The following is a 22,426-nucleotide window of genomic DNA, read 5'->3' on the forward strand; positions in this document are numbered from 1 at the left end:
AATTGGTGTTTTTGTGAGGAGTCCTCATCAGCAAAAGTCAGACAAAAGAAACGGAGCAGATCATTGGAATGAATTGCAATTGTGATTGTATATTCTCCGACCAGGGTCGCTTGTGGTCTTCAAATTTGTTTGTGTATTTATTTATACAGAACATTCGGCCGTCATGAAGATCTGGTGTGGTATTTTGTCATCCAAGAGATAGAAAAGAAAATCCCTTTGTTAATTCCTAATTTTCATTTGATAGCTTTTTTTTCCCCCCCAAAAAATAAGAACACAAGACATTCAATGACCATATAGAGATGGTTTTTATTTCAGACCTGAAATTTGTAACTATCAACAACACAATGACAAATCATTCGGTGTTAGACGACTTTCTGTTGCATGTCAGGTACAACTGTGTTTAGGAGGAAGTTCCTAGACTCCACCCAGTCAACAAACTTGGCCACATTAGTGTAAACACCAAAGTAACCCCGGATGGTGCAGCCTTTCCCCCATCCCACCACACCTGAAAGGAAGTGGGTGGAGCCATAGAGAGTGGTCATCGGGCTCCCGTCGTCCCCGCGGCAGCTCTCCTGGTCACCCGCCAGGTAGCCGGCGCAGAGCATGTTGTCGGTGAAGTTGAACCGGGAACTCTCGGAGCACAGGGAATTCTGGATGATGGGGACAGACATCTTGCGGAGGACGGGCGAAATGGGAACCCCCCCGGAGGCGATGCCTTGGTGGTTTCCTCCAACGGTCCTCTTGCCCCAACCGGACACGGTGTGGTAGCGTAGCAGCAGTAGCTCACGCTCTGCCAATTCTTTGGTGGGCAGGCAGATGGGTAGCACGTTGCTATTTAGCGAGACGTTTCGACTCAGATGCAGGAGCGCAATGTCGCTGTCGCCCGTCGCCGGCTGGTAATTCTCATGAACGATCACCCTCGAAACGGGGATTCTTTGTTCCGTGCCGTCCTCGGCGTCCAGGTTGTGTTCCCCTGGAAACGCAATCAGTCAAGTCAAATGGGTTCATCCCTTCACCAAGTTGAGATGAAAGGCACGAGGAAAGGAAGGAATCAATGATTTGCTTCGACGTAGTCATGTCGTTGCCTTTACCTGCCACCACAAGAAGTTTGACAGGCTCGATGTTGGAGACACAGTGAGCGGCAGTAAGGACTCTGTCGGGACGGATCAGAACGCCTCCACAGTGACTGCCTCCGTTCAGTTGAATCAGAACCTAAAAATGACACTATCTTCAAAATGTGTGGTATGGCCCACTTAACGCCAAAGGTCCGCTTCAGACCTCGCCTCGGTCATACTTTACGACGAGAGCCTCTACCTGCCAGGGTAACTCTCCTTTGGTACCGTGATTGGATCCGACAAGCCTCGTCTGATCCATCATGCTCTGATTGTTTGGAGCCAGCTGACCACACGGAAACTCCACTGAAAGACAATTTCAAATAGAGCTACAGGAACCTCTGCAAGATATTTGTGTCCCAACGAAGATACGTGACTGCTTTCGAACGGACCGCTCAATGAGCGCCGTGTTTTTGGGCACTGTTCGACGCTCCTGATTCAGCTCACGTTTCTTAGCGGAAATCCTCAAATCCTTTTTGAAAAATAGTCACTAGAGTAGTTTTGTTTACTCGCGCTTTTCTTTTGCAACCGTGCTGTTAGCGTAAGCAAGCGACGACGGATGAAGGGATACAAATACGGCATTTGATTGGTTACGATGATTTCCCTTCAACGGGTCGTTAATATCGAGGTTGAAATGATTTCACCCTGTGCGATGCACTGTCGTCCATCTTCGCCCAGCATGTAGCCATCGGCGCAGGAACATTTGCGGCGTTTCCCCGAACCGTCGCAAAAGTGCTGACATTGGCCGTTGTGGTAGATACACTTGAGCGAGTCTTCAAACACTGAAAGATGGGAAAGAGGTGCGGCAAAACCAGCAAGGTCACGGCCACGTCATTATTTCCTGCAGTACCCATCTGACAGAAGCGTCCTTCAAAGCCTTCGGCGCATTGACACCGGAAACCCGACTCGGCGCTGACGCACACGCCCTTGTTGAGACACGGGTTGACTTTGCAGGGGTCCCGACCTGACGCCGCAATAATTCACAACACGAACGAAAATCAGCCCAAAAGAACAGGAAGAGAAATTGGTCATTCGAGTTCAGCGCAACTTACGGTCATAGGTATCCCAGAATTGCCTCTGTGGAAACAAAGAACAAGAAAAACACGCCAATCATATCTTCAGAAAGAAATCTTCGTCAGCGTGAGGCCAAATCATTCGTACAAACTAATGTAAGCAATTCAAAGGCAACCGGCTGACCGTCATGGCGTCGTCCTCAAACACTTCTCTGGCCTCCTCGTAGTCGCAGATCTCCTCGCGGCATTCCCTTTCCAGGTTGCCCTGCTTGAGTTCCTCCAAGAACCCAGAGTTTGCTCGTCGCCATCGGCTCAGCACCGAGTCCGCCGCCTGCTTCTCCACAAACACTGAGGCCAAATGTATCGTCAAAGGATGGCTCACAAACTAGCCCAAGTTGTTAGCACGGTACGTTAGCTAGGCGGGAACGAGTACGTTTCCATGTAAAGGTGGCAACTTTAGACAAACCTCCAGCTGCGGCGATGTCAAACAGCAGAATCAACAAAAAGCAGATTCTCGCCAACATGATAGCTAGCTAGCGTTCGGCTCCCAAAAATCAAGTTTCAGATCCGCTCCAACCAGAGGCAGAGCCTTTAAGCCAGAACTCCCTTACGACCCTCGGACTCGGCAAAACAAACACGTTTTAACCTCTTTTTGCGGGAGGTCTGTAAACAGAGCAGAGGTCAACTGGCTTTGGATTTGGGAGTCAAAAGTATCGCTCCGCAAAAACATGAGCAGAACATCGGGCCATCCTATCTTGAAGCTCTGCTCTTTTATCGTACCGCGAAAAAGATTCAATCGTCTTTGGTCTCATTGGCCAATTTGGGTGCTGACACATTTGAAGAACCATACGTGATATTTGGACAGAGATGGAAAATGCAGGTCCAGAAAGTTCGTTGTCCGTCTCTGTATTGGAATGATTTTGGTGGTCGGCGTGTCCGTCTCACAGTCCATCGTAGATTGAAAATGCAGGTCCAGAAAGTTCGTTGTCCGTCTCTGTATTGGAATGATTTTGGTGGTCGGCGTGTCCGTCTCACAGTCCATCCTTCTAGGTTGAAATTATGGCCTGCTGCTTGAGGTTCTTCCCGTCCTTTTTTCATAATTTCCCTTCAAAATGAATGTCTTCGATGATTTGAAAATCAATACGTGTGCCGAAGTATGCTTGCCATATGACCTACCGCTAAGAAGCCAAACTAAAGTTAGCTCATCCCGAATGTCTGCAAATGTATGTATGTTTATTTCCTCGATTACTCTTTTCCTAATACTAGTTGTGTGTTTTACAGCTTATCTGTTGCTTGGAGTCGGACTTTTCCATTTTTGGCCCGATGTATTAGCCAGTCCCTATTCCATCCACGGGGGTGGCGGGCGTGCCGGAGCCTATCCCGGCCGTCATCGGGCAGCAGGCGGGGGACACCCGGAACCGGTTGCCAGCCAATGGCAGGGCACGCAGAGACCAACACTCGCACTCACACCTAGGGACAATTTAGAGTCTTCAATCGGCCTGCCGAGCATGTTTTTGGGATGTGGCCGAGAAAACCCACCCATGGACATGCAAAGTCGGCACAGGGAGGGCCGGAGGTGGAATCCGACCCGCACCGTCCTAACTGTGAGGCGGACGTGCTAACCAGTGCGCCGCCATAGCCAGTCACTTTTCATAGCAAAATCCTTCTGACTTTTCAAGCGGGTGCAGATTCCCCAAACAAGTGGCAAGGATTTATTTCATGAAGATAAGTTTCCATATTTTTGCCAAAGGGTGCACTGCGGCCGCACAAAGCAAAAAGTGCCTCTGTTGGTGCCATCTGAAAACATTTGAAAAAGTGCAAAAAAGAAACCATGGAAGAGGTCGGATTAGCTTGACAACTTCAAGTTGAGAACCAAACAGGGCAAACGACGACGGGGAATTGAGCGCTTGGGTCATACGTAGGTGGTGTCAAAATCGAGGCCCGGGGGCCAGTTACGGCCCACCACATCAAGGCAAATTCTGCATCCACTTTGTGTCATTAGTAAAATGACAATTTGTTTTTCGCTTTTGAAAAAAATTAGGATATTGCTTGCAATTTTTACTACCATTCATCTTTTCCAAACATTTCAACGGTTTTTACTCAGTACATAGTTCTTCATCAGTTTGTTTTGTAGCCTATACTGTATCTAGAATACGTTGACAATCCTAATGGCAAACTATGACTAGGATGTGGCCCGTGACAAAGATGAGTTTGGCAGCCCCGGCTTAAGCGGTTCGGTTGTACAGTGGAAGTCGCGTGTCGTTCCCGAGCTGTACCGGCGTGGTCACGCGCTGGTGTATCCACGGCAGGTAGTTGGAGACGCGAGCGTAGATCCCGTAGTGGCCCGGCCGGGCGCAACCCTTCCCCCAGCTCACGATACCCAGCAGGAAGGTGGTCTTCTTATACTGCGTGACCAAAGGCCCGCCGCTGTCACCTTTACACGAGTCGGCCTGGCCCGTAAGGTAGCCGGCGCAAAACATGTTTTCGGTGATCCGCACGCCGCTCTCCTGGATGCACTGTTGCGTCCGTATGCGAGGCACCCTGAGGCGACGCAGCAGATGCGAGGTGGGCCCGTTCTCGGCTCGCCGCCCCCAGCCGCTCACCGTGTGAATGCTGATCGCCCACAGATAGCGTTCGGCTAAGGATTTGGTGGGCAGGCAGGCCGGCACGGCGTACGGCGTGTAAACCAGCGGAGAGGCCAGTCGCAGTAGGGCAATGTCGTTGTCGGCCGTCTTCTTTTCGTAGCGCTCGTGCGTGAGGATTTGAGCCACTTGGATGATCTGCTCTGTTCCCTCCTCCACCAAGGTGTTGTGCTCACCTGTCAAATAGAAAGCAGATAGCGAGGCGGATACGGCGCGCGGGTACACTGGAGTTCACTCGGCCGGTAACTCATGAATGGCCACAAAGTCAGGTTGCTTGTTGTTGACTGTCTTGTGGCAGCCTAAAAGCTTCTGGCATTCAAAACGATTCTTTGGTGAGAAAACGCAATTGATGGTAAAAGCTGCTTGTTGTCAGCGCTGGCTGCTTTCATCATAGTCGTCGTTCTGAGCGACAGGTCACCACGTTAGCCTAAAATCTTTTCAGAGACCTTATACCTGCAACCACCTTTAGAAACTGGACGTCGGCATCTTCCAGGCAGTGAGACGCCGTGAGGATCCACGTGGGTTTAATAATGACTCCGCCACAGAAACCTTTGCCTTTATAAACCAGCAACACCTACAAGAAGCACCAAGAAACGCGTTGGAGTTCACCAGACCTGGGAGAATCTCACGCTTCAGTACCTGCCAGGGACATTCTCCTTTGGGACACTCGTTTCCACCCACAATCCGAGCGCGAGGGTCAAGCTGATTGGCTGTGTTTGGATCTCCGAGGATTGGGGTCATGCCGCACGTTATTGAGTCTGAAGCAAATGACATCACACATACAGATGGAATACACGCCTTCATAAAATACTAACTCCAAGCTCACCTTTAGCTATGCAGCCCTGACCGTCAGCATCCAGCAAGTATCCGTCAGCACAGGAGCAGTTGAGTCTTTCTCCCCTCTCGTCTTCATTGCAGAAATGCTCACAGCCTCCGTTTTCTAGCAGACACGAGTTTGCCCCGGCACGGTCGTCTACAGAGCGCAACGAGATTCTAGGTGGACCGAATCAAAGACGCGCGGGAGCTAGCCTTACCCAGCTCGCAGTTGAGGCCGCTGAAGTGAGGCGGGCACAAGCAGTTGTAAGACGTCGGCAGGACGGAACAAGTCCCCCCGTTCGAGCAAGGGCTGGATTCACACCTGTCTGGAACTGGGAGATGGCACTTGTTCACAGCAAGTCAAGACTAGCAAACAAATTGTTCAAGAGGAACAAAGTCATCCAATCAGTTGACACCCTTTTCTTTCTTGTCATGTCAAAATCACGTTTTAGCAAATTCAAGTCGAAATGGGCCAGTGTTGATTCCGCTTACTGTCGTATGTCCTCCAGAACTCGTCCTGAGGAAACACAAAGCCACGGGCATTTGAATCAACACTCGGTTGGGGACGAACCTGAATTGGGTGTGGAAAAAAACCAAAACAAGATCTGCCAACCGTGGCCTCTTGATGCTCAAAGACCTCACGTGCTTCCTCGTATGAGCACTTCTCCTCCAGACACTCCCTCTTCAGATCCCCCTTCTGCAGCTCCTCCAGCCAGCCCGAGTTGAACCTTTTGCTGCGCACCAACACGCTGCGTGCCTCATCTGGATCCAGGAAGACTAAGGAGCAAGCACACTACAGGGTTGAAAAGCGGAACTGGTTCAGGACCAGATGACACGTCTCCTCCTCTGACCTGAGGCCAATGATGGCGAGCTTAAGACCACCAGCAAGTTTACGAAGACGCTCAAACGCGTTGTTGACGCCATGGGAACGCCGCTCGCACCGTATGGGGCTGAAGTCCGTCAACCCCGAAGCTGATGGGCCTGATGAGACGACTCCGCCTCCTTTATCTGTTTGGGGAAACTCTCTCCGTGCCCTCTGCTGGTGAGCATTTAACACTACTGTCACAATGTCTTCAGTTCTTTTTACTGATGGACACGGCAACACGTATGTGGAGCTGAAATGGGATTGAAATCTAATCTCTGCATTCAGGGCAGATAAGAGAAAGGCTACGAAATGAAGGGAAAGCAAAGAAGGCTTTGCTGGCACCGATCTCGCACCACCGTAGAGATTTGAGCATTTTTAGCTGGACAAAAATGGAGCAAACGCTTGACAACCAACAGTTTATTGAAACAAAAGCACATATCAAGTTGTGGGTTGGCAAATTGGCTTTTACCATCTGCTCATTTGAAGTTGGATCCAGTCCAGGAAGTTGCTGACTTTGGTGTAAATGCCGTACATGTTGTTTTCAGCGCAGCCGTGTCCCCAGCTCACCACACCGGTCAAAAACCAAGTTTTCTTGTAGCGCGTCACCAGAGGGCCGCCGCTGTCGCCCTTGCACGCGTCTTGACCGCCCCTTTGGAAGCCGGCACAGATCATGTTGCGCGTGATGTTAAGTTTGGTGTGCAGGCGACACTCTTGCAGCGGCACCCGCGGTAGCACCAAGCGCTGGAGCAATCTCGCCGTGGATCCGTGCAGCGACAGGCGACCCCACCCTGACACCGTGTTGTGCCGCATTGCCGCCAGCGTGCGGGCGAACGAGCTGTTCTTAGCCGGGAGACAGATAGGGACCACGTAAAGTCCCATTTTGATGGGACGGTGGAGCTTCAGCATGGCCAAGTCACTGTCGTAGCTGGACTTGTTATAACCGCGGTGGATCAAGACTTTGGATACTCGCCGCTTCTGCTCCGTCTTCTCGTCTGTCTCGAGGTCATGCTCGCCTTCGGGGGAGCAAAAAGAAGATTTCCTGAGCTCCGAGCTTTGCTTTCCCGTGGATCCTCGGTCTTACCCACAACCACGTGTAAGATGTTGTTTGGTTTCTTCCACACGCAATGAGCCGCCGTCAGTATCCATTGGTCGGATAAGACGATGGCGCCGCAGGAAAGCTGGTGGTTCTCAGTCAGGAGAGCCTGAACGGGAGGTCGTGGTTTTTTTTTTTTAACATCATTCATTTGTCACAGTGAAGGACGAATCCCACCTGCCAGGGACAATGTCCTTTGGGACAAATCTCTCCGTTGACAACTCTCGGACCAAAGTGGACCAACGGTCGTCCACACGGGACGGCGTCTAGGACAGAGGACACCCGCCGCCAAACATTTAGCGCCCGTCTGAAATCAACGTGAGCAATCTGCTCTGACCTTGTGGAGTACAGGTACTATTGTCCTGATCCAAACGGTATCCCGGTGCGCAGAAACAAGTGTGCGTCCGGTTGGGAAAGTCTTTGCAGAAATGTTCACATCCCCCATTCCTATAGCGACAACCATTGGCCGTCACGCGTGCTGCCGAGAAATACGCACACACGTCATACGTCAGTCCGTAAGCAATCACGACTGGTGATCCAACCGCCGCCTTGCCTTTGTCACAAGTGGATCCGTGAAATCGAGACGTGCATTGGCAGACAAAAGTGTCCAGCTTGCGAGTGCAAGTGCCGCCGTTCTTACAGGGAGATGACAGGCAGTGATTCTCGGCTAGAAAGGGGAAACATCAGGAAGCTTATCCGAAGCGGCCTTTCGAGCTGCCTTCAAACGGACTGACTGACTGACTGACTGACTGACCTGTGTACATTCTCCAGAAGATCTCCTACAAAGCAAATGCGGCACATGACTCGGAGGCATTGGATCAAAAACATCTACTGATAGAAGTCCACTGACCAGCTGCTGCGGGAGAGCAAAGATCTCCTTTGCTTCTTCATATGAACATTTCTCCTCGAGACATTCCCGCTCCAGGTTGCCTTGTTTCAGCTCCTCCCAGAAATAGTTAGCTCGACGGGTTCGATGAAGGAAAACGCTGGCGTTGGCTTTCTCCAAAAACATGCCTGTTTCAATAGTGGCAGCAGAAAGGAAACATTTGAAATGCCCTTTCCCCCCCCCTCACATTCCATCCTAGAGCCTTTGATGCTAACCGTCTGAGATGCGAGAGAGTCACATCTGTCATTGGTTACTCTCAACCAAGTTAGCTAGCTAGCGCTATTCTTGTTTCTGCTTGAAAGGAAGCTGGATCACGATCTCGGTCGGGTGAGACCCGTCGGCGTATCTGCTGCGGTAGCCGATACCAATGTCACCGACGTTTCATCCAACGCTCGCTTGAACATCGACATGATCAATCAATCTGCTTTCTAACACGAGATTTTGGCCACGTTTCGATCAAATAGAAAAAGGAGGAAGATAAAGGAGAGTTGCAACACTCGAGAAGGCGGAGGACTGACCTTCAGGAAGCCCAATGCATGCTGGGATACAAGCCAAGAGTAACCCTAAGAAGAAGAAGAGCGGCTTAGTGTGCCTGCTTGTTGTCGCCATTTTGATTCTGATCTGGACAAAGGTCAAAAAAGGAGAAGTACACTGTCGTGTGTAAACTGCCCAAATATGGCTGGGCTTTGTTGGTTTTGTCTCTTTGGACTTTGGAGTTTTCCACTCATCTGTTTTGGTCCCTCACAGCCATTGAAAAAACATCCGCTTGATTTCTCATTTATTATGGACATTTTCGAAATGTGCTTTCACACAGAATCGGTCAAAGGATCCAATCTGATCCTTGCATTTGTAAACCAAGAGAGAAATTGGAATGGGCAAAATCCTGTCGTAGGTTCTTTGGATTTTCACAACTTCAGACATTTAAGCATGTCTGGGATATAGTCCTGAGCGTCCCATAACTGGTCCTTCCAGTCCTGCGGAATGGTGGACTTGGTGTAGGCTCCTCCCGCTCCTAGCAGGGCCCCCAGTGCAGCTCCTCGGTTACAGTTCTCTCCTGAAAATGAACAGAATTGTCTCAGAATTGTCACAATGTGATCCAGATTAGATTTCAGTTCTCAAAAAGGAAATCCCATTTTCAAACCTCCACAGTTAGTATTGGCCAGGATTCCCGCTGCGGGGTCATCGTGAAACTGGTGGGCAAGGTAAAACATGCTGGAAAGAGCTCCTGGAGGGTCGCCAAAAATATTGGATCACATTACAGAAACAAGATCAACTGGAGGAAAATGATCAGGAGTGGCTGACCCCGCTGGTACCTTTTGTGTAGCACGCCAGGCCGAGGCTACCGACGGCGCTTTGATGGACCCGCAGTCGTTCTTCAGATGCTTCTGGAAACCTAAAGAAAAGAACAAAAATGGACATGCCATCAAAGGAAACTTTTCGTGGAAGCCACAAACGGAAACAGGATCTGCGGCGCGCACCTAGCAGCCTGCCGAGCGAACTTCTCGCAGGCGTCCCACACTCCCAGCGTCCTGAGGGCGAGCTCGGCCTGTCGGCGGACAGCGGCGCCCCCCAGCGCGGCGTGAAGCGCCCTGCTGTAGATAGATACGTACTCGGGCACGGATGGGTGGGGGTGGGAGAGCTTCACAAAATCCACTGCAGCGCGAACCTGGAGAAGCAGACTCGGGAGTCATTTAGCGGAACATAATGGCTAACGTCCATTTGCGTGGACTGTAGCATTCATCAATTTGCCAATCATGTCAATTACCATCACATCTATACTTGAACCCATTGAAATGTAAATTACTATCTGCTTCCTGTCCCCCTTGTCAGTCATTTACTTTCCATAACATGTTTCGGACTGAAATTGAACACATTCACACTATGGTGGTAGAAAAGAAGGCACACTTGCTCCATTTTTGCTCCTCTTTCTTTCTTTCTTTCTTTCTTTCTTTCTTTCTTTCTTTCTTTCTTTCTTTCTTTCTTTCTTTCTTTCTTTCTTTCTTTCTTTCTTTCTTTCTTCCTTCCTCACGGTGCTCGCGCGGTACGCACAGCTTGCTCCTCATTGGCCGAGGCCGACAACAGAACGAAGGGAAGGCTCATGGGGAGGCAACCGATTGCATCCAACTGGCTGTCCGGGGGTGACTTTAGCTTCTTCTTGGAGCGCTCCTCCGCAAACAACAGAACCTTTGAGGAACACACAACCAGAGTTTTGTACCAGTTCTCATTCATTTTCCGCTGCCCGGCGACCGATTGGTGACCAGCGTGAACTTCCCAGAGGGTAGATGTTGTACTACCTCCCGGCTGGAAGTCGGTCTGCTGTCCTGCCATTCGGAAAAGAAGGATCGGTGATAGGACTCGGCGTAGGTGTCGCCGTGCGTGCCCCGCGTGGTCAAGAAGCGAACGTAGTCCGCGAGGACGGCGGCTCGAGCGTCCGGATGCGAGACGTCGCCAAAGTCACCGCTGGCCAGCGTGTGAGCGGCTCGCAGGGCGCACAGGACATTTAGCGTGTTGTTGCCCGCCTTCAGACCTGTAAGGTAGCACCAATTCAAACTTTTTTTTTAAGAGCAAAGTTAGAACGCAATCCATTTCCCCCGTCCCCTCAATAGTTTTGCCTCGGTTTGTGCCAACCGGGAGTGGCCTCTGTACCTTGGTGATAGTGGATGGAACCACCGGAAGCTTTCCAAAAACTCAGTTTGTCATGAAGGATGACGTTACCGACCACCTCCTCTCGGTTGGCTGCAGACGACCAGGAAGTGCGCCCGCTACCGGCTTCATCGAATGATCACAGTCAGATGCTTGTTGATGAACACACAGAAAAAGAAGAAGGTTGATCCTCACCGGTATTGGACAGGCTGAGGATGCTGCTCGGATGGTGAATTCTGGGAGAATTAAAGCCGGATATCCATCCTCCAAAATCCCTTCTGATGTCACGGATGTTGTAATACCAGTGGACGGGCATAGACATGGCGTCGGCAGCACACGTTGCCCATAATGCCTCACTCACAGACCTCCGCAGCGCAGTCATCTACCACAAAGTTTTTCACAACTTTATTCATCAGAACCAGTAAATTGTTTGATGGTGGCTTCTTACAATACACTACATCACCTCCAATTGAACTTTTTTGTTCAACAATATCTTGCTGCAGACAGCTTTATTCCATTGAGTACACATTGGTCGAGAGAATCTCACAAAACTGAGCACAAGCTAAACAATTGTAAAAAATATTGTCTCTTCTTATCTTCACGGAAGCTTGCTCACTCATTATTTCAAGGCAAAAGATTATCCTTATTAACTAAAACATTTTTTCTTAACTTTTCCTAATTTGAGAGTTCTAATTTCGAGAAAAATCGAAGTAGACATTTTTCAAAATTTCTATTTGAATTTTAGATTTCTTTATTCGGGTTTATTTGTTTACAAAGTGAAAGCAATGTTGATGGGTTGCTTAATCCTACTATTTGATTTTTTTTCTTGAGTACTCTCCTTCATCCACACACTCAAAATATTTATTTGTGTTTCATATATTGTTCTTGTTTTCCCAATGCGTTCACGTTGACAGTCAAGGATATGAACACACTTTGAACCTGTACACGTTATAAAACAGTGAGCGCATAACACACACGCACACCTATAAATGTACACAGTTTATATATATTTATAAGCGTGTGTGACACTTATTGGGGGGAAAAAACCAACCTCAAATGCTGACCTCTCATAGATGCGCTTTACTTTCTTTCCATCAAGGCGGCGTTCTTGTGTAACATGCCGTTTCGGCGTTACAAAAGCATGACAGGAGTAGCACCGCCCACACGAGAACGTTCGCTGTTTTACAAAACAAAACAAAAAAAGAAACTTCGTCGTGTGGATTCTCCGGACTAAACAGCAGAAAATCAAGCACGCTCCGCACAGTCCATTCATAAATTCCGGTCATATGAACGCGAACCGTAGGCATGTACGGTACAGTAGTTTACATTGACTACTGTGGCCGATGAAGGTCAATCGACACCTAAAACAGTTACTACGGTGGCCGATGAAGGTTAGGACAAAGTTGACACAGACCACACATTGTGGTTGCGAGCTTGTTTAGATCCAACTGTTGGAACTTACAAAATACAAAACTCATTATTTCCTTACATCCACTAAACAATCCTTCCATGAGTTAGTTCCCCCCCCCCCAAAAAAAGGTACCATTTGTCTAAACGACTTCCACAGATAGATTTATAATCGAAAAATTAAAGGGACTCGCTTATCAATTGTCTTGAGTGCGTTGGTGGATAAATATTACGTGTTCTAAGTCATTTAAAGACATTTTAAAAGTTTCAATTCGCTATTGTTTTGCGATACACTATACACAGTATGAACGGCAAATATTAGTGGTGTCTGCCAGACTAACTTCAGGGTGAAGAATTTCATATATTCTACGGTGGCCGGATTGCTGACTTACGGTGGCCGGCTGGCCGGCCGGCCGGCCGGTGTTTGTGTGTTGGAGAAAGAGAACAGAATGCAAAGACTGGATATCTTAGGCATTTTGGGCTCAATTTCTAAATGCACACAAACCGTTCCGTTCAAGCTAAGACAAATGCTATCAGCTTCAAGGCTATTTTAATAGACGTCGCCTGTTTTTTTGTAATTGTTGTTTTTTTCTTTCTTTTTTGCTAATGCGACTAAGTCGAAATGCGGCTGCTAGCTTAGCGGTCCATCAGATCGACTAATACTTCAATGTTTCGCTTTGATTGAAATGGGGGATTCCTTCGACTATCGAGACGTTGGTGAGAATTTAATTGAATGATATATAAGTAACTTGGGCTACGCGCTTTGTGAAAAATGATCATTATTTTTTTCCAAAAACGCCTTCCAATTGACTTTGACTGATTTGATGACGCAGGCAGGGAAAGGGATTGATTGTATGTCTTTGTGTTTCCTAGATCGGGCCAAAGTATTTTGGGACAAGGAGAACGTGGATCAGGTGTTTAGTATCATATTCAAGAAGCTGGATCACCTGAAGGAAGTCCTGAGAGCCAACACGGCAACCGACAAAGGTTTTGCTCCTCTTCCTATCTTTCCTGACATTTCTGAGCGATTTTTGTCAATTGCTTCTGTTGAAACAGAACGGGTTCAAGCTTTGAAGCTATTCGACTGTCTTGAGTGGACGGTTCTGTCTCCGGTGGTTCAAATGGTCGTTGGTCCAGGTAACTCATCGATGCATGCACGGTATATTTGTGGGAATTTCAGCAGTTTAATGAAACATAGCAAATGTCACCCATTGATGGGGTTGTTTTTTTTTACTAAGGTAGATGGTACACAATTCGTGTATGCACTTTCTGTAGGTCCAATTTGACAAAGTCTGTCAAAATGGAACTCAAATTGGTGGAAGTATTAGAACTGTACTTTTTTTTCGACTGAGCAAACATTTCAGATAATGGTGGCCAAACATAGTGTGAAAGTATTTGATTTGATTTTCCGAAACAAATCAAAGTAAACACTTCCTCTATGCTTTCAATTGTGGAATCAGGCTTAATCGTTCATTTCAGATAGCATAAGAATACATGTTGAAATGTTCTGTAATTTCTCATTTAATATTAATTTCGATTTCTTTTGAAATATGATTATTATAATCTGGATACTTTTTGCACAGAATGTCAAATGAAGTCCTGCCTTTATTTACCTGCTCAGATAAAGAGCATGAGCACGAGCACGAGCACGAGCACGAGCACGGCAGCTCCACACCCACATCTCCTCCCTCAGCCTTTGAAGATCAACTGCCTCCTCTGCTGCCCATTCAGCCACCATACCAGCTGCACCTGTGCTGCAAGGTAAGTTCAAGCTGACCACCAGCAGTCAACAATCCAGTGAGCACCAGCATTCACTTGCTCTTCCTCTTCTCCTTTTCCTCCCTCTAGATGTGCCTGCCTTCTTTACAAGGCACGCTTCGGGCCAAACTGCCGTATTGGACTCAGAACCCGCTCAAGGTACCGCTGCTGTGCGGGTTCAAGAGGATGGTGGCCAGGCCACTGATGTCATCCAATGAGGACGGGCCCAGCGACGACGATTGGAAAGATGAGGAGGAAGATGATAGCCACTGGGACGTCATTTACAAAGCCCCCTGTGGACACAGCCTCCGTAACTATGCCGACGTGATCCGCTTCTTGTTGGCCAGTGAAAGCTATGATGTCTTCCAGGTCAGCTGCTTTGCGACATTGTTTGGATTCTCCTCGACGTGAAATGTTTTTCTTGTATTATGCCAAAAAACTGATGGATGAAACGGGATCCTTTCATATCGCGGTTTCCTTTCAGCTGGACAATTTCTCCTTCAACATGGCCGTGCAGTTGGACCCTCCCATAGTCCTGGGCAGCCATCCCCCAGAGATAGACCTGAGTCGCGGAACCGAGCCGACCCCAGTGGAGCTTTGCGTGGGCCCCGATGACTCCCGGCCCCCTGAATTCCGCTACAGGAAGGAGCGCTGGCCGCATGGCTGCTTCCTGACCCGACGTCCCGTGTTTGACACGTGTTGTGAGTGTACGGATGGATGCTTGGACGAACGACGCTGCGCCTGCGTCGCCACGACGGGATCAGGAAACCACTACAACTATCAGAGACTCTCCCACCCTGTGCCGTCTGGGTGAGTTCACCGCAAACAAGAAGAGCGAGAGCGAGAGCCAGCAGTCAACAATCCAGTGAGCATTTAGAATTCGCAATCGGCACTGATAGGTGCGACTTGAAGTTCGACGACTTGCCGATACTTGATAATGCTGTCTTGTAATTGTGTGACGACTCGCACAGCGGCAAGCAGCGTGACAGACAAGAGGGAAGAAGCAGTGTCAATGAATGTTGATGACGTATGGAAACAAACAGGCACGGAAGGGACCATGGAGCGAGTTCATAAAAAAAAAAACTATTGTGTTTATTTTACTCTTTGAATGACAAGTCTCAAAGCTTTGTGTTTTCCTAAAGACGCCACTAGATAGCAGCATAAAAGGTTCTATTAGGACGAATGAAGCTCCTTTTCTCATTTTACCCTTCCATTGTGCCTTACCGGTATCAATTCAGTGAATATTTGACTCTTGCCTTTTTACATTTTTATACAGTATTTCAAATTGTTTCCCAATTTTGATGTAACATGAATGCATATCAACCAACAGGTTGTTTGAGTGCGGGCCGTGGTGCAGCTGCGACCGGGCTCGTTGTCAGAATCGAGTCATCCAGAGAGGAATTCGAGTTCGTCTTCAAGTCTTCTGGACGGAGCGTTGCGGCTGGGGTGTGCGCTGCTGCGACGACTTGGATACCGGCACGTTTGTGTGTATCTACGCAGGTGACACAAACAACACGCGTTTAAAACAATCTCAATTGCCATTCTTCAATTTAAAAGTCCTTTTGACATCCCTCAGGCGTGATCCTGCAGAGAGTCCAGCGACCCATTGAGCCTCCGCCACTGAAGCTGAGCAGAACGGACCTGCCGTCCGATGACGAGGTGGAGGTGGTCACCGAGTGGCTGGCACCCCCCCCCGTCTCGGAGGCAAACGACTTGCTGGAAAAGGCCGACCCCCCGACTTCACCTCCGCTGCATGTCGCAGTCATCCAGAGACCCGCCGAGGCCAACGCAAATCAGAGCAAAGACAAGGCCAAGAAGGATTTAACGTCACCAAACAACGCCGACGGCCACGGCAGCAAAAGAAGATTGAAGATGGCGGGAAAGTCGCAGGACGTTTATTTGCTGGATGCCAGAAAGGAGGGAAACGTGAGCCGCTTCCTCAACGTAAGTGGACTGCAACTCCAAAGATGGCAAGCCTTTTTCATGTTTCTGTCTTTATGGAGCGAGCCACTTTTGATCTTGTCTCATCTCCTGCAGCATAGTTGCCAGCCCAATCTTTTTATTCAGAACGTCTTCACTGACTCGCATGACCCCAACTTCCCCATCGTGGCCTTCTTCACCAACAGGTAAGTAGCAAACAAGTGAGGCGGCAGCCCAAATGTCATTGAATGCATCTCACGTGCGGCTTTGTGTGTCAGGATGGTGAAGGCGGGCACCGAACTGACGTGGAATTATTCTTCCGACGCATACACGATGTCGCTGGGCCGACAACACGAAGTCGCCTGCATGTGCGGCGCTGATGGCTGCCTGGGTCAATTCCTGGAGGAAAACCTTTGTAAAACATGCGAGCTTGGCGTTTCGGGCACGACGGAGGAGACGTGAGCGCCCTTTTCCGCTTTTGACACGTTGCTTCATAAAATGGAAAAAAAAGAGGTGACATTCTGCATCCTGTATGAATAGAAGTAGGTGGAAGAAATTGTTCCGCCACTGGCAGAGAGATAGTGTCGTTAATATGGACATTTTGCGACCAACAAAGTCAAATTGGATAATTGTCTCACAGCATGCCTACGCCTAATTAAACGACAAAAATATTGGTTCGTCTAATTAAACTACAAATATATTATTACTCCACTAAATGACAAAATATTGATTCAATATGCATCAATTACCCGTGGTCTGTTTGCCGAATAAGGTAGAAGCCATTTATGTTAATGCGAAGAATACAGTAGTCATAAAATGAATATGCAAATATAACAATGAAGTAGCAATCATCATTTCTACCAAGTCCGCCATCTCAAGTGCAGGATTTACTCGAAGAAGAAATGAGTTACTTTAGACTGAAAGACCAAAATCACTCATTTATTGATTTGACGAGTCAGTTTACCAAGCAATCCAGCTCGGGTGGTCTGAAAGTATGAAAAATAACCGATGCAAAGTCCATCTGTTAGCACATACAGACACAGTCTGAATAGAAAGAAAAACAACAACAAAATAAAATCCTCCAGACTGCGGACCGTCTCTGAATCCAAAGCCGCCGTGGTCTCTTAAGATTCAAGTGTGGATGTTTTTACGCTTGGATGGTGTTCTTGGCACTGAAGGCCACATAGTAGAGTAGGATTCCCACCAAGGCTGCCACCACCTCGGTGGACACCCACGGCCCGCTCCACACGCCCTGAAGTCACAACATCAGTCACATCGCAACTACGCATGCTGCTAGGTTCCCTTTCAAACTTCACAAAAAGTGGACAATCAGCATCAAAAGACAATACAAAAAAGGCACACAAGACTCACCCTGTGGTCCACATTGACCAAGAATAGAGGCTGGATGGCGTTCACATCTTCATTGTTTCTCTGGGCCTACAAAACACACAATTTCTCATTCCAAACAAAAAGCTCAATAAATGACTCAAGTAGCTTAGCATCCGGCGCTAACCTTGCGCAGTGCGCTGTAGGATTCCTCGTCAAAGAACTTGACCTGGTAAGTTCCTGAGCTGGCCTGCTTGTGAGGAAGACTCCATGACACCTAAGATCAAGTCAAAGAAAGCCAAGTTAGGATGGGGAGGAGGAAATGGAGTCATTAACTACACACTATAGAAAGGTGTCAAGTGTGAAAGGTTTACCTGGTACTTGCCAACATCCTGGCCTCTGGTCACAGGAAACTGTCTTCCATTTACATCGGCATACAGAGTGATGCTCTGCCGGATGAGGGGGGGGGGGGCACAGTGGTTAGCAATGGCTTAATGTTACCAACAATAGTTGGGGGCAATTTGCAATGGTAAGCAGTCGTTATCAATGCTTAGCAAATGTTAATGGTTAACGAAGGCTTCACTTTCCTAGTGAAGTCCAATATGTGTCCGCATGGTGCCTCGTTGTGATCCTACCTGCGCTCCGTTGGCACAAACCAGGCTGAGCTCCACGATGAACACCGACTCTGCGGCGATGACGGCGTCCGAGGTGGTGTAGGCCGACGGGGTGATGGCCGGCTCCGTGCAGGTCTCTCCTGTCAAGGGATACCATGTATGTTAACATCTGACCTGACTGAAATATAATATGTCATCCTAACAAGCAGCCGCTTCAATTTGATCACGTGTTCCAAATCCTTTCTACGTGTCTGTACTTATTGACCTCATGAAAGGCATGTCAGCACACTAGTAAAATACTATGCATCTATGAATGCAAAACTAGAATAGTTGACACCTGTGCACTTCTGGTATTACTGGTAAAGTGCTAGATATTAACTAGTGACGTTGATGACGTCCTTAGTAGTATGCAGTTTAGCCTCACTCGTACTATGTACAAATGTTCTAAACGGTCATAATCGAGGGGGGTAAGGCGTACTAGTACATGGATATTTATTTTGAGATTAAGACCAAATTCGCAGACGAGTTTTCATTGAAACACTAGTTCGACTAGTAGCTCATGAGCGAGCTAGCTTCATAGCATTTGGAAAGCTCTTAAAACATCGCCCTCCACTCATTTAGCTTACCCGAGCATGCAACCACCAACAGGGCGAGGAATGCAGCTGCTATCCGGATCATTGTAGCTTTGGGGGCTTTACGCGTTGTGAGGTCAAGTGTTGCTTTGGAAAAGTTCTTCTCCAACGCTGCTGTTCAGTGCCTGCGGGTTGGGGAAAAGAAAGGGAAGTCCACATCAGCAAAACAAGGCTGCCAGGCCAGTGCGCATGTGCCGCAGACTCGCAACGGAAACGTCATCAAACGGTGACCAAAACTAATGCACTTCTTTTTGTCCTCTGCTAGCGCAACTTTTTTTTTTTTTAATTGTTATCATTGATTATTTTTCACTGTAGTGGCAGGATATGCCTGGGAGCCCTCCGCCCCTTAATACTCTGGCACCATTGCAGCGTTCGAAATAAATACTCAAATGAAATAATTTTCAATTCAAACAAACAAAGCCACTTTTTGTCATGGCAAAAAAATAATATTTCAAACGCACAAAATAATTTTCTGTATCGATTGAATGAATAATGGATAGATTTTTTTTTTAATTATTATAAACGGCTTTTCAAATTAAAGTCACATTGCCAAGCTTGGTGTTTGAGCAGTCTATAGATTTTAATGTGAAGTATCCTCTCGCAACCTCACCGGAAGCAGCTATTACTATTTTGTCAAACTTTACGTCAACTTCCTTTCCTTTACTCTGCTAGCAAAGAAAAACTGACTAGTTAGCTAAAGCAGCCCTTTGAAAGCGTAGTGTAATTGATATTATGACTTGTGCAAGTGCTGCAGTCTAGCTAACGCACCACAGGAAACTCAACAAGATGAATATACGAAACGCCAGGGTAAGCATGTCGCTGTCATGTCGCTCACACTGAAGGCTAGCTCAGCTAGCCGCATCACAGAGCCGACTAAACGTGCTTCTGCTGCTGCTGCTGCTGCTGCTGCTGCTACTGCTAACTTCATTAGCATTGAGGCCATGACTGGACTGCAAGTGTTGTTCATGTCTGGATATTGAGCATTATGTACGTTCTGTAGAAGGCGCAAGGTACTGTCTATATTTCGTATAAATCATGCAGGTGTGGCCAAAGTACCCACATTGAGTGCCGATACTTGTGTAAAGTAGACTGGTGGTACATGTCTAATGATGTCGACATTATCTTGTGCTGCTTGTTGAAATCAAACTTTGAATGAAATGGCGTCTCTTGTCTTTCATTTCAGCCGGAGGACCTTATGAACATGCAGCACTGTAACCTTCTGTGTCTGCCGGAAAACTACCAAATGAAATACTACTTTTACCATGGATTGTCCTGGCCCCAGGTTGTTCACGTTACGTTGGTCTTTTTTTTTTTTTCTTCTTCTTCCTTTTTTTAATTAATCACACTTCTGTCCTGTTCTTTGTTGTTCAGTTATCCTACATCGCAGAGGATGAAAATGGAAAAATTGTGGGTTACGTGCTGGCAAAGATGTAAGTATGTTACACACAACATTGCCATGAAACTGAACAACCTTTAGTGTTAATAGGATCACTCTTGTTTTTTTAGGGAGGAAGATCCAGATGATGTGCCTCACGGACACATCACATCGCTGGTATGTTTGAGCAAGAGCTTGACGCGCTGAAATCAATTTTTACATTGTACGCTGCAAATGACACAATTCCGATCTTTCTCATCATTTCATGGAATTGGATTTCAGATTTAAATCTTGATTCCTTCAAATGTCGTCGATATTAATCTGATACATTGTGAGTTCAGCATTAAGGTACAGATGTTATACAGCATGTTTGTTTTTGGGACCATTCGTGCAACCCACGTAGAAAAAAACAATAGTTAAATTGGTCCAAGTTGAAGGAAGCTTTGTAAGCATCAAACAATAAGCAAGCAGTGGCCTTGGATGTCTCCCAGGCGGTGAAGCGCTCCCATCGACGTCTAGGTCTGGCTCAGAAGCTGATGGACCAGGCCAGTCGCGCCATGATCGAGAACTTCAACGCCAAATACGTCTCGCTTCACGTACGCAAAAGGTACAACGCGTGTCCTTGGAGACGTGGTGACGCCTGTGCCTTTTCTAACCGTTCCGTTGTGCTCACCGCAGCAACCGAGCGGCCCTGCATCTCTACTCGAACACACTCAAGTTCCAGTAAGTCTGTTTCCATTGACTTCATTTCAATCCCCCAAAAGTTTCAGGTTAGGGATGCCGTTTTTTTTATTTTTTTTAAACCTCAAGCCATGGAATACATCATGCTTGTTTGCGCGCAGAATCAGTGAAGTAGAACCCAAGTACTACGCAGACGGGGAGGATGCCTACGCCATGAAGAGGGACCTGGCCCATATGGCAGATGAGGTACCTGTGCAATGGCTTGCATGAGCATATTACACTTTGAGTTTGACTGTAACTGTGGCACCCCTTAGCTAAGAAAGCCTGGTCCCCGTGTGCCCGGTCAGGAGGCGCCTTCCGGTTCCGGCGACCCAGAGAGAGAAAACGAAAGGGACAGCGGCGGCGAGAGCAAAGAGCTGAGCGAAGTCAGCGAGGCCACCGAGAGCACGGATGTCAAAGATTCCTCCTCGGATTCGCAATGACGCTTGTAGGCTTTTTTTTTTTAAAGGAGATAATAGAAAAGAATAAATTCCTTTTTAATGCCCCACCCGGCCCTCCCTCGACAATGCGCTCACAATCATGACGGGATGATGACCCCCCCCCCCCCCCCCCTTTTTTTTTTTTTTTTTTTTTGGGGCTATACACTCTGGTCTGCCCATGTAACACACTGAAGCTAATAAATATCATACAGTACACCACTAGTGCAATAATTAGAATAAACGTTTTGGGAAATGAAGACCTGTTTTGAGGCCAGTCCATGGGGGTGGGAGGCTGAAAATCGAGCTGATATTAATCATGGTAAACATTTTTTTAAATGGCCCACCTGCCAATAGTGAAAATCATTCATCCCCTTTGAAAAGGTTTGTAATTGCTTAGAGAGGCCACAGGATGGCAGCAAAGCACACATAATTCCTGATGATGGCAAAGCAACTTGTAAACGAAACTCGAAACGGCTTTGACCAGCGGATGTGAGTTCAACTTTTCAATGTTCCACTGCTTGTTCTCCAACAAGGAAAGAACCAGCAAAAATTTGCAACTGGTGTTTGTTTGAGCCACGAATATTTCCAAAAATGCCCCTCTCTGATTCTTTCAGTCGCCATAAATTTCCTGACTTTGCATTTCTTTTAATCCCAGATAAAGTCATAGAATCATGTAAAAAAAGATTCAAGGACTTCCCCAAATCACATAAGCTTTTCAAATGGTCGTTTTTTTTCTATTACGCAACTTAATCCACTTTAGAGGAAGGAAGTGAGTGAAGAGTTCCAAACAAACAGAGAATGTCCAAAAGGTTTGATACGAGCCACCAGAAATGGAGACGAACTTGTTCATGGTGCTCGAGAGCAGCCAGACAGTTGAGTTGTGCGCAACAAAGCAGCATTTGATGCATTCATTTCTGAGGTCCCATGCATCACGAGGATACCCGAGGCCATCATAAACATCAATCCTCATAAAGTGCCGTCATGACCTCACACGTTCCGTGGGCATATGTGAAGCATTTTTAGGCCCTCCATTCCTCTGGTGAGTCATTACATGTCCTTTATTATCATTCTCCTGCGCTGCACTTTTATTTGGACTGCCAAATCAAATCAAATGGCTCTGAATGTCAATATTGTAAATATCTGTTATTGTAAGTATCTTAAATA

At 47.4% G+C, this 22,426-nt stretch overlaps 7 protein-coding genes across 12 annotated transcripts; 2 read left to right on the top strand and 5 right to left on the bottom strand.

Annotated features, from left to right (window-relative positions):
• Positions 1-286: 286 nt before the first annotated feature.
• On the bottom strand, positions 287-2,760 carry f7i (coagulation factor VIIi). The gene is made up of 8 exons (XM_085919576.1): positions 2,592-2,760; positions 2,310-2,473; positions 2,165-2,189; positions 1,963-2,076; positions 1,757-1,894; positions 1,315-1,418; positions 1,092-1,212; positions 287-973 (listed from the first exon to the last, which is right to left on the bottom strand). Exons 1-8 carry the CDS (start codon positions 2,647-2,649, stop codon positions 363-365), a joined length of 1,335 nt encoding a protein of 444 aa, XP_085775702.1. The 5' UTR covers positions 2,650-2,760; the 3' UTR covers positions 287-362.
• A 1,410-nt stretch (positions 2,761-4,170) lies between these two features.
• Positions 4,171-6,595, bottom strand: LOC147063061 (coagulation factor VII-like). Its single transcript, XM_085919575.1, has 8 exons — positions 6,435-6,595; positions 6,197-6,360; positions 6,076-6,100; positions 5,802-5,915; positions 5,594-5,740; positions 5,407-5,525; positions 5,221-5,341; positions 4,171-4,943 (listed from the first exon to the last, which is right to left on the bottom strand). Exons 1-8 carry the CDS (start codon positions 6,505-6,507, stop codon positions 4,351-4,353), a joined length of 1,356 nt encoding a protein of 451 aa, XP_085775701.1. The 5' UTR covers positions 6,508-6,595; the 3' UTR covers positions 4,171-4,350.
• Positions 6,596-6,835: 240 nt separating this feature from the next.
• f7l (coagulation factor VII, like) lies at positions 6,836-9,196 on the bottom strand. Of its 2 annotated transcripts, none has more exons than XM_085919577.1 (8): positions 8,946-9,196; positions 8,392-8,555; positions 8,296-8,320; positions 8,095-8,208; positions 7,879-8,019; positions 7,719-7,807; positions 7,530-7,650; positions 6,836-7,461 (listed from the first exon to the last, which is right to left on the bottom strand). In XM_085919577.1, exons 1-8 carry the CDS (start codon positions 9,034-9,036, stop codon positions 6,914-6,916), a joined length of 1,293 nt encoding a protein of 430 aa, XP_085775703.1. In that variant the 5' UTR covers positions 9,037-9,196; the 3' UTR covers positions 6,836-6,913. The 2 variants fall into 2 exon arrangements, with proteins under 2 accessions (XP_085775703.1, XP_085775704.1); XM_085919578.1 differs by lacking the exon at positions 8,946-9,196 and adding an exon at positions 8,643-8,934.
• LOC147063063 (uncharacterized) lies at positions 9,194-12,542 on the bottom strand. 2 transcript variants are annotated; one of them, XM_085919573.1, is made up of 9 exons: positions 12,135-12,542; positions 11,266-11,452; positions 11,074-11,196; positions 10,722-10,954; positions 10,477-10,611; positions 9,906-10,093; positions 9,741-9,820; positions 9,569-9,652; positions 9,194-9,481 (listed from the first exon to the last, which is right to left on the bottom strand). In XM_085919573.1, exons 2-9 carry the CDS (start codon positions 11,450-11,452, stop codon positions 9,333-9,335), a joined length of 1,179 nt encoding a protein of 392 aa, XP_085775699.1. In that variant the 5' UTR covers positions 12,135-12,542; the 3' UTR covers positions 9,194-9,332. The 2 variants fall into 2 exon arrangements, with proteins under 2 accessions (XP_085775699.1, XP_085775698.1); XM_085919572.1 differs by having other exon boundaries at positions 12,122-12,541.
• Positions 12,543-12,864: 322 nt separating this feature from the next.
• setdb2 (SET domain bifurcated histone lysine methyltransferase 2) lies at positions 12,865-18,284 on the top strand. 3 transcript variants are annotated; one of them, XM_085919568.1, is made up of 11 exons: positions 12,865-13,194; positions 13,351-13,464; positions 13,534-13,614; positions 14,099-14,238; positions 14,326-14,604; positions 14,720-15,045; positions 15,566-15,735; positions 15,812-16,179; positions 16,273-16,361; positions 16,434-16,613; positions 18,073-18,283. In XM_085919568.1, exons 1-11 carry the CDS (start codon positions 13,164-13,166, stop codon positions 18,143-18,145), a joined length of 1,851 nt encoding a protein of 616 aa, XP_085775694.1. In that variant the 5' UTR covers positions 12,865-13,163; the 3' UTR covers positions 18,146-18,283. The 3 variants fall into 3 exon arrangements, with proteins under 3 accessions (XP_085775694.1, XP_085775695.1, XP_085775696.1); XM_085919569.1 differs by lacking the exon at positions 18,073-18,283 and having other exon boundaries at positions 16,434-17,246; XM_085919570.1 differs by lacking the exon at positions 12,865-13,194 and having other exon boundaries at positions 13,450-13,464; positions 14,061-14,238; positions 18,073-18,284.
• On the bottom strand, positions 17,074-18,905 carry ssr4 (signal sequence receptor, delta). The gene is made up of 6 exons (XM_085919581.1): positions 18,722-18,905; positions 18,117-18,235; positions 17,856-17,930; positions 17,669-17,758; positions 17,527-17,592; positions 17,074-17,407 (listed from the first exon to the last, which is right to left on the bottom strand). Exons 1-6 carry the CDS (start codon positions 18,771-18,773, stop codon positions 17,303-17,305), a joined length of 507 nt encoding a protein of 168 aa, XP_085775707.1. The 5' UTR covers positions 18,774-18,905; the 3' UTR covers positions 17,074-17,302.
• Positions 18,906-19,318: 413 nt separating this feature from the next.
• naa10 (N-alpha-acetyltransferase 10, NatA catalytic subuni) lies at positions 19,319-21,360 on the top strand. 2 transcript variants are annotated; one of them, XM_085910953.1, is made up of 8 exons: positions 19,319-19,534; positions 19,911-20,009; positions 20,099-20,157; positions 20,234-20,279; positions 20,594-20,709; positions 20,781-20,825; positions 20,945-21,029; positions 21,131-21,360. In XM_085910953.1, the coding sequence occupies exons 1-8, from the start codon at positions 19,514-19,516 to the stop codon at positions 21,263-21,265; spliced, it is 606 nt and encodes a 201-aa protein (XP_085767079.1). In that variant the 5' UTR covers positions 19,319-19,513; the 3' UTR covers positions 21,266-21,360. The 2 variants fall into 2 exon arrangements, with proteins under 2 accessions (XP_085767079.1, XP_085767070.1); XM_085910944.1 differs by having other exon boundaries at positions 19,320-19,534; positions 21,098-21,360.
• The last annotated feature ends 1,066 nt before the right edge of the window (positions 21,361-22,426 follow it).

The sequence above is a fragment of the Syngnathus leptorhynchus genome, chromosome 1 (genome assembly GCF_054491065.1).
Source record: "Syngnathus leptorhynchus isolate UIUO chromosome 1, UIUO_Slep, whole genome shotgun sequence".
Lineage (NCBI taxonomy): Eukaryota > Metazoa > Chordata > Actinopteri > Syngnathiformes > Syngnathidae > Syngnathus > Syngnathus leptorhynchus.